At 44.8% G+C, this 9,130-nt stretch overlaps 1 protein-coding gene across 1 annotated transcript in view; it reads left to right on the top strand.

Moving 5' to 3' along the window:
* The first annotated feature begins 2,028 nt into the window (after positions 1-2,028).
* SYT17 (synaptotagmin XVII) overlaps positions 2,029-9,130 on the top strand; it is a 36,717-nt gene continuing 29,615 nt past the window's right edge. The window contains exons 1-3 of the mRNA XM_010570155.1: positions 2,029-2,061; positions 3,416-3,564; positions 8,747-8,895. Coding sequence (XP_010568457.1) covers positions 2,029-2,061; positions 3,416-3,564; positions 8,747-8,895 — 331 coding nt within the window. The remainder of the gene's footprint in view (positions 2,062-3,415; positions 3,565-8,746; positions 8,896-9,130) is intronic.

Below are 9,130 nucleotides of genomic sequence, written 5' to 3'. Positions count from 1 at the left end.
CTGGCTCGGAGCAGGTGACCCCCGCGCTGGGCCCAGGCAGAATGGGGAGACCGGAGCCCTGCGGCGAGGTGCGAAGGGGAGATGCAGCCCTGCCTCACACCCAGCTCCGGGCGAGGGGATGCACCCGGGGCAGCCGCCGTTGGCCCTCGATGAGGGCTCGCTCATGGCTGGAGGCTCCCAGCTGGGTGGTTGTCTGCTCGGCTGGCTTGGGACATGATGGTGCCTCCCCGAGCCGGGGGCTGAGCCCTTCTCCTGGGGGTGCTGAGCGTGTCGCTGCAGCCGTGCGCCCTGGGATCCCCCAGTGCCTGCTAGCTGGTGCGTCCTCCCCTTAAACCTCTGCCCTTCCCCAGCCCTGACCCTCCGCCCGGTGTGAGCGAGGTGGATGAACACAGCTGGTCGTGTTTGCTTTCCTCCTGCATTTGAGCCCTGTATGGCACTGGTTACTTGTTTACCTCTTACTGTACTGTGCTATTTAGCTCTTATTTCTGTCCTCCTGTTTCCTGGTGGAGATTTGTGAGTGGTCACAGACTCACTTTATCATGGTGCGTGTGCTCTTGGGGCTGGTGGCACACAGGCGTGGCTTCGCATCGCCGGTGGCCCATCGTGGCCAGGAGGGCTGTTTGACACAAGCCTACCGCGCGTCCCCGCGGGCCATTCGGAAATGCCACTTCCTTCGCACAGCACGTGCTACGGCGTTCGATTGTGTGGCACGGATCCAGCCGCTTCATTTTAGAGCAATTTAAATATTCTCATTGCAGCATCGCTAAACCGCTGTAGCTTTGGCTGCTGTGCTTTGGCTGCAACTTTGCATTAATAAGGAATGATAAAGCCCTTGAAACCATTTAGAATTTTCTTAAACAGTTGGTCCATGGGTATCTGGTAATCACTGTCTTGTCACATTGCACTGCAGCATTTCCCATCTCTTAATCTGTGTTTCTAACAAGTGGTGGCCTTTTCACCAAGCACTGGTTTTCAAGAAGTTTAAAAGGGAGGCTTGCACTGAAATGTGGTCCATGAGAGAGTTTTTGGAACTAAAGGCAACTTCTGCATCCCAGCTTCTTTATGAAAGGCGGCTCTTGTCCCTGTCATGAGCATAAAGCTAGAAACCAATTTCTACATGTGGAAGAGTCGTAGGGGGGAGGGGTGTTTGTTTTGTGTTGGTTTAGTTGTTGGTTTTTTTGGTTTGGTTTTTTTTTTAGGGATTCCCCCTTTAGAAAGGCAGCCAGGACAATTAGGAAACCCTTAGACATTATCAAGGGAAAGCGATAGAAAAGACATTTCAGCAGGGTCAAGTATAATATTCCAAGGGGGGCTTTGTGAATAAAACACTGGCTTGTGATGCCTTCTTCCTTTACTGGAGATTTTCTCTGTGACTTGGGGGAAGTGGCTGTAGTGCAGATTTTCAAACTGGAGTGCATGACTCCACTTTTAAGCACTTAACTCCTGTTTTTCGTAATCTTCAAGTCACATCTGCGGATGAGACTGAAGATGCCCAGCTACCTCAAGTCATGTGTACACAGTGGAGAATACTGGGAGTGTGGCCCTTCCTAGGAATGTTGCTTTTAACAAGTTGGCATTGAAACTATGTTTATATGGGCTGAATCTGGAGGAAAGCCTTTTTTTCCACTGTGGCATCTAACTGGAAAATTTGGATATGGTTTGCTGTCAGCAGCAAGTAGTTGCTGCAATTAGAGAGAGGTTATTAAAGAAAAGAAAATAAGTGGTTGCATGTGATAGCCCGTTAGCAAGGGGCAATGAGCAGGGTTTTCAAGCACCAGGATTGGTTTCGGAATTTCACTCCTGGGGAAGGAGGAGCAGAGGGAGCTTGGTGGGGAAGGACTGGAAACAGCAGAAGCTGATGCCTGGTCAGGAGACCTCTCCTCCCTCTAACATCTACAAGGTACTGTCTTGCCAGAAATTCAAGCTCATCCCAGGCCGGGGCATGTCATGGCAGAAAATTTAAAGTTATTTGAGCATTGCTAACCTGTTTTTGTCTTTTTCATTTTGTTCCCCTTTGCTTCATCCTGGATGTCTAAAGGACAGTTGGAGCCAATAAATGAGGTGAGTTAATCTGATGATTCACTCTCCGCTCTGTCTCCTCACTCCGTCCTGAGGGGATTGTCTCGTATTTTCTGACTCTTTACTGATGTCCTAGATATAAGTAATGCACCGCATTTTGGGCTGGTAATTTATTTTTTTATTGCAATGTTTAGATTTTGCTTATGGAAAAAACTGTGTTTTACTGGAGGAAAAAGAAATGTTCTGCGGAGTCTTCTCTGCAGATCTGCGTTCCTCAGAGGAAACCCTTTTGTGTGGTGTGATAGTGCCCTTGTATTGGCACACTTATGAATACTGCAGATGTCTCAAGCATTTGGGGGGGGAATATCTATGAAGAAAATCTCACACGCTTTATAGGAACATTTCAAGGTCACATACAATTGTAAAGCGACTCGACCCTGGATGTGCACGTGCTGTGCTCTTGCAGCTGCGTGTCTCCCCCCATGACTACGGAGCGATGCCCTTTATTAGCAGTGCCCTTGCGCTGCTTAATGAGCCTTCTTACGAACTGCAGAAGTTGGAGCTGGCGTGGGTGGGAAATGGGCTAAGGTTTGGCTTTCTGCTCTCTTGAAGCAAGCAGAGCTTTGAAGTGGAGGGAAGGCTGTAGGGATGGCATGGAAATGGGGCAGCAGCCTGTTGCCCCTCCGGTGGGGTGCTCCCACCCTGCAGTTGTAACAGCAGAGGAGCACTGTTACGGGTGATGCTGCCAGTGCCACCATGGAAACCTAAGAAATTAAATAGTTTTCTGGGTCAAGGTTCGTTGAAGGTTCTTCATTAAATTAATCATCATAGCAGAGGGGAGGCATGTGGATAGTGTGCTTTTGCTAATCCATTTCAGTGGCAAGTGTGTTGGGCTGTAATGCTGTATGTGTATGGATCATACAAGTACTACGTACCGATACATCGGCAGGGCTGAAATGCGTTCACATTGCTGTGTTAATTAACTAGACCCTTGCCGGATTAAATCGGAGCTTTCGCTTACCTTCTGGTTTTAATTCCTTCTGTTGTACGTTTGCCGATCTATTAGTTTGTTGATGTGTGTGAAAGAATGAGCATGTTTCCACTCTAGCATATTGCTATGCCGTAGTGTTTTGTAAATCACCCTCTTGCCAACCTACATAATAATACATTGCTACTAGAGGGAAAATACCTGCGGTGAATGCTTATTTTCCTGCCTTGTTATGGCATCAGTGAAGTTGGGCTGGTAACTGCCTAGCACTTGTCTGTTGATATAGATGGAATAAATATAGTTCTTAATGTTCTGTTGCAGAAACACAAACATAAATACAGCTGAATGTTATTTCTCAATAGCTATTGATGGGTTGTAATCTTGTACTTTGGTTTCCAATGGCTTCAGGGTCTGCTCGCTAGAATCTCGGATCTCTTGCTGTGCCGGTGGACTTGTAGAAATTGTTGTCAGAAGTGTTTCGACTGTAGCTGTTGTCAAACAAATGAAGATGAAGTTGAAATCCTGGGACCTTTTCCTGCTCAAACTCCAGCCTGGCTGTAAGTTTAGATGCACAATTTCCTAGCTTTAACTGAGGAGCAGGGCTTCTCCTCTGTGATGAGAGTATTGATATGAAATGGCTATAGGACATTCAGAGGATCCCATGTAGAAAGGAGGAATCTCCTGCTGAGGGTGGAAACGTAGGCCACGCAACAGCAAGGTGAAAAAGGGCAGCCCTGTTAGCTCAAATAGTAAGGTTAGTCTTTGTAAAACACTTTTCTGATGGGTATGACGGAAGTTATTTTGTAAGCTAGCATAGCAAGTTGATAATTGGTTTAGCTGTGCACCCTTTTCTAAAGATGCTTTTCATCTTCAGTCCTATTTCTTCTTCAAATGGACCAGCCCTTTGGAGCACTTCAACTTAGCTGAAATGCTGATGAGGTGGTTTTGAAATATTTTCTTATCCTAGTGTGAAAGTGGTTATCATATAGGCAGATGAAAGGCATACCTCGTACGTGCTCTAAAGGGGAAATTAATTTAAAGTTTCATTTAGCAAGACTTGATCTCCTGCGTCATCTTAGTACTCTTCAAGATTTCCTCTTGAATCATTAAAGAACAAGAGCAGCAGCACCAGGTTTTATCTGGGGCTTTGATTATGTATTTGCAAGTCTATTACAAAGAAAGCCAGTGAAGTCTTCCCTGGTTTACTCCCTCTCAATTGGGAACCTGCAGCACAGGTGACCCTGTGGAGGCATTAATGAAACCAAGAAGGGAGCAGAGGTCTCCTGTCTTTTAGTGGTTGCTGTGTCACCTGGGCTGGGCTGTCTTCTGTGAGAGCAGATCGTTTGATGGATGTGGCTTCAGAGTGTCCAGAAGCTGTGGCACAGGAGATGTGTATTTAGTGCATCATATGATGCTCAGAAGTTGGTACCTAGGCACTGAGACACTCAGTGAATTTTATCTGCTCCTGTGAGTACCCACTGTTATTCTGTGTCAGGTCTGGAAGGTCCATGTCTTGGTGCTGCATGAAATATATTGGCTCATGTTTACATCGCAGTCTTGTCTATATACTCTTCTGAATCCAGGTAGAATAGGATGGTAATTAATACTGAAGCAATAAAACCAGAGGTGTTCAAGATGTGTTAGAGCGGTTTTTAAATGTGGAGCAGCATATTTAAGAGTCTGATGTACACCCAGAAATGGATTCACCTGCAATTAATGGGAAATGGAAACAAAATCAATGCTAAATAGGAAAGCATTGCGCACAGGAGAACACAGTGATGAGGGTGCAGTATTGGACGTAGAAAGATTGCTGCAGGAACAATTACGTACTTGGGAACAAGTAGCTGGCTTGTTGTGGGAGGATGCTTCAGAGTTTCTCTGGTGTGCTGAGGAGCAGAAGGGACATCATGTGTGTTTGGGGGTGTGGGCTGGTTGTCCCATGGTGTAGTTTTTGACTGCTGGATCATTCTGTCTGGCTAAAGGGGAATTGCAAGCATTGAAGCTCTGTTCTTTTGATCTCAAAACTTGGATGTATGGTGACTTTGCAGGTGAGCTAGACTTTGTCGCAGGCAGAGAACATGGAGACCTTTGGACTCATAAAATGCTCTCTCCAGCCTGTATTGTTTTCCCCCAGTCCTGCTCCATCTGAAAGCCTCTACAATTAACTTATTGGCATGGCCGTAAGCAGAAGACAATGCGCTCTGAAAAAAAATGCCCAGTTCTTCAACCGTGTTGAGCTTTATGCTGCACCTACTCATGCTAGCAGCCCTGGGTAGGGTCCCCAGGACCTCAGCCTAGGTCACGTATCCACCTTTCCTTCCAGCTTCAGGTGATCTGGTGCAGTTAGGGTCTCCCTGGTCTGCTCTAGTGCTGAGAGAAGGTGAGTTCCTGGGGTAATGCCTGAGAGGGGCAGCAGGAACCGAAGAAGAGGGCACGTGAGAGAAGTAGCTTTGCTTTGCGAGGAGGCATGATGCTGCTGTGCCTTAGGATCACTGAAGTCATCATCTTCTCTGGCACCGTTGCAAATTCTGTGATCTCTAAGGATGCCTGTTAACACACGTTGATGTGGAAGCTGGAGATCAGGCTTTGCTTGCTTGAAAAGGCTGTTGGCTCCTCTTCTTGAGCTGAGATGGACCCAGGGTGGTGCCAGGGAAGATGGTGGTGCTTTAAGCTTCCAGGGTGACTTTTTTGGAAAATGGTGAGGGAACCCAGAAATGAGTCAGGTGAGGAGGGCGGAGAGAGCAGAGGAGATACGGAGAGGGAAAGGAGCCGAGGGGGTGTGATTGAGAGGAGAGGGGGAGAAAATGAGCCTGTAGAGGAACAAGAGTCTGGAAGATGAAGAAGAAAGGAGAGTAAAAGGCAGGAGACAGAAACGATGTATTTTGTTTGCTGATCAACAGGAGGGCCACACTTTTTGTGTGTGCGGGTTTAAGGTAGAAACGATCCCATGCAGCCTCTGCTGGCTCAGAATTCAGAAGCCAAAGATTTCTGTTTTCAGTGTGTTGATCTTACACTCTTAAATCTCTGTATGTGTTTCTGGAGGTAGGAAACAATATCTGGAGTTAGATGTGTGAGCAGAGTAAGAGTTTGGAATTGGTCTCAGAATAAGGTGTTTAATGGGTATGTTTTTAAGTGCTCAGAGATCTGTGTATACCAATTGACCCCCTGTCCTTTTATTTCTTTTGTTTTTGAAAAGGGGGCTTTTGGATTCAGTGGAAATCCCTAAAATGGAAGACGGATTTGACACCACCATATTCTGCATTTAGATGCATGCACTGAATTTGGGAACAAATCAATTTATTGTATTCTCTGCTTGCAACCTGAAAGTGTTTTAAAAATAGATCTAGGTTTTCAGCTGAGATCTTTCCATCTTGCCACTTCTTCATGGGCCCAGGACACCGGTGTAATGCAGAATGCAATTTGCTCCTTCCTTACCTCCCCACCCAGTCCCTAGGGGAAAACTGCTTTTATGGTCTTCATTGGCCTACTAGCAAACATCTGCATGCACGTGCTTAATAATCCATCCTTTATTTTTTGCCTGTAGGTTTTCCCTTTGGCAGCTCCGAGACACTTCATTGTCCTGGAAATTCAAGAGGGGGCATTAAAGTTGCAAGTTTAAGCCATTCCTCTTGGGAGACTGTTGATTTTTCTCACTTTCTGAATTTTTTACAGTGGCAACTTAGGAAAAAAAATTCTTACTGAAGTGAGTCTAATTGTATTGACCTGAATGCATGGTAGCTTCTTGTTATTTCATGAGGAGTGCTCGCATCCTGGTCTTTGCATAAATGGGCTGGGAATGAGGGGGTGTGTTGGAGCTGCCCGTTGCGGAATATTCTACACAAACCCCAAAGATAAACAGTGCAGACTGTGAGACTGAATTGAAATCAAGGACGCGACTCCTCTTCCCAAAGGTTCGGATTAAACAGAAACAGCAGCTTTAACCAGAGCCAAAGTTTATTTGAGGAAAAATTATTGTTGGCTCAGTAGCAATTTCCTTACTAAAGGTCATCTGTATGTTATTAACTCACTATTACGTTTACCCGTTGTAGAACATCCTTAATGCCTCTCTTCCTGATTCCCTTTTCACCCTGCCTTCTCCTTGTTCTGTGCATTTGCTTCTCAAACAGAAGTATATCCAAATGCTACCTATGATTGTGTAGACCTGCATTTAGGCATGAAAAAGCTATTTGTGTTCCAAGTACTGATTATATGTCAAACTGTATGATTTGGACTACCTTTAATGGGCTGCAGAGTTGTGCAAATATTGTATGCCCCTTCTAGCATAGGGTTTGGTTTTGATTATTAACAGACTTTTTTTTGATGTGGATGAGTTGTGTGACTCTGAATTGGTGAGATTTGCATGGATCCTGCTGTGAACTTTGTGGATTTGGATAAGAATTTCCAGTTTAAATCTGTTTTATATCTGGGGGGCCTTTTCTGCGAGTTTACTGCTTTTTGCAGAATATATTTATTGCTTTACTCCAGTCATTGGTTACTAAGGCAAATGATTCAACATATTTCATTTATACCCAACCAATCCATGCACGTAGAAGGGGTGAATCAGGAGCAAAACTCACATAGTATTCCCCTTTGCTTTGCTCATTTCATGCTGACGCTCTCCTTCTGATCTGCTGCTATATTTTGGAGTAGCCTGTCTCATGGATTAACCAAAAGGCTTATTTTGCATGATGCACTACACGTCACGTACCGTTGCATGATTTCATTTCTATCGGCAGCTGCTCCCCTCTGAACGTGCAGTTGGAGACTTTATCTCCTGTAGTTGTTACTGTCTGCTCTTGCTCTTCTTTCAGTCAAGGCTGGGAGGTCCTGACTGCTTTTGTGAGCCACTGTGGCTGTGACACATTGTAACCAGAATGTTGTTTTATATGAAAACAACATATATACATTTATTTTATATATATATTCATATATATAAATTTATATTTTTTTATATATATATAAAAGAAAGCCAAACAAACTGAAATGGGAATTACACATACACTTCTTTATGATGCAGTCTTCTGTTGAGTCTTCTCAAAGATGCTATAGCTGTCATCAAATCTTACTTTGTTATTTAGAACCTGCCAACTTCCCTGCTCCCGCCGAGACCCCTGGGCAGTAAAATTACTGCCTGGTAAACCTCTAGTTTATAGAAGTGGATAAAAAGCAGCCAGTTATTTTAAAAGGCATGCCAATAAATAGCTCTTAATGAATTATATTTGTGAGATCGAATTTTCAAACCTTAGTGGTGTACCTGTAAAGCGATATTTTACTGAGAGAGGTGTTTGGTAGGTTTGAGATGTCTGAACATGGTGAATTCCCATGCTGGTTCATTCCTAGTGAAGTCAGTGCTTCCAAAGTGTAGCTGTGAATTTACAGCAATAAGCTACTGTTTGGCTTTTGTGGTTTGTGGGGTTTTGTTTTTCTTTCTTTTTTTCTTAAAGACAAATATAATACTTCTGATCAAGATCTGAGTCACACGTGCCCATGTGGCCTGTGTCGTGCTCTAATACTGATATAACTCTGTTTGAAAGACGGGCAGAAAGATAAAGAATCTGGGTTTTTACATAGGTCTGAAGTCAGTTGCTCAGCCTTTTGCTTGCCAGATAGATCAGGAGATACCCTGCAGCATCCAGGGATGCTCACCCAAGATTAGACCCAGAATACCGGAATGCGTTTTTATTCTGTATATACTCCTTTTACTCGGTTGAATCACCCAAAGGTCTCTCGTTATAACAGGATAAGCAGCCAAAATGAGGACAAAGATGGAGACTCTGATAATACAATCAGTGAGCTGCCTCCCACTCTTCAGCATGTTTCCCCTGACAGAAGGCGGTCGTCTTCAGATGCATCACGGTCCACTTACAGCCTCACGAGGCGGATTTCAAGTAAGGTCGTCCTTCCAACTTTAATGTAATTCTTGTGGGGAAGAAAAACTGTAGTGCTTGCTCTTTCATCTTTTAGACAGGGAATCAAGTCAAGTTGAAGGTACATTGATTAAAATCTCATCCTGTTCTGCAGGAACGCAGTGGAGAGGGCCAGCCCTGTTTTTCTTGCTGAAGCATATGCATGGTAATTCCATGTGAAAATGGATGGGGGGGGGGGGGGGGAGGGGGGGGGTGT

Source organism: Haliaeetus leucocephalus, unplaced genomic scaffold, assembly GCF_000737465.1.
Source record: "Haliaeetus leucocephalus isolate CR32 unplaced genomic scaffold, Haliaeetus_leucocephalus-4.0 Scaffold295, whole genome shotgun sequence".
NCBI lineage: Eukaryota > Metazoa > Chordata > Aves > Accipitriformes > Accipitridae > Haliaeetus > Haliaeetus leucocephalus.
The sequence above is the reverse complement of the archived record's forward strand: the minus strand, read 5'-3'. Positions and strand labels throughout refer to the sequence as shown.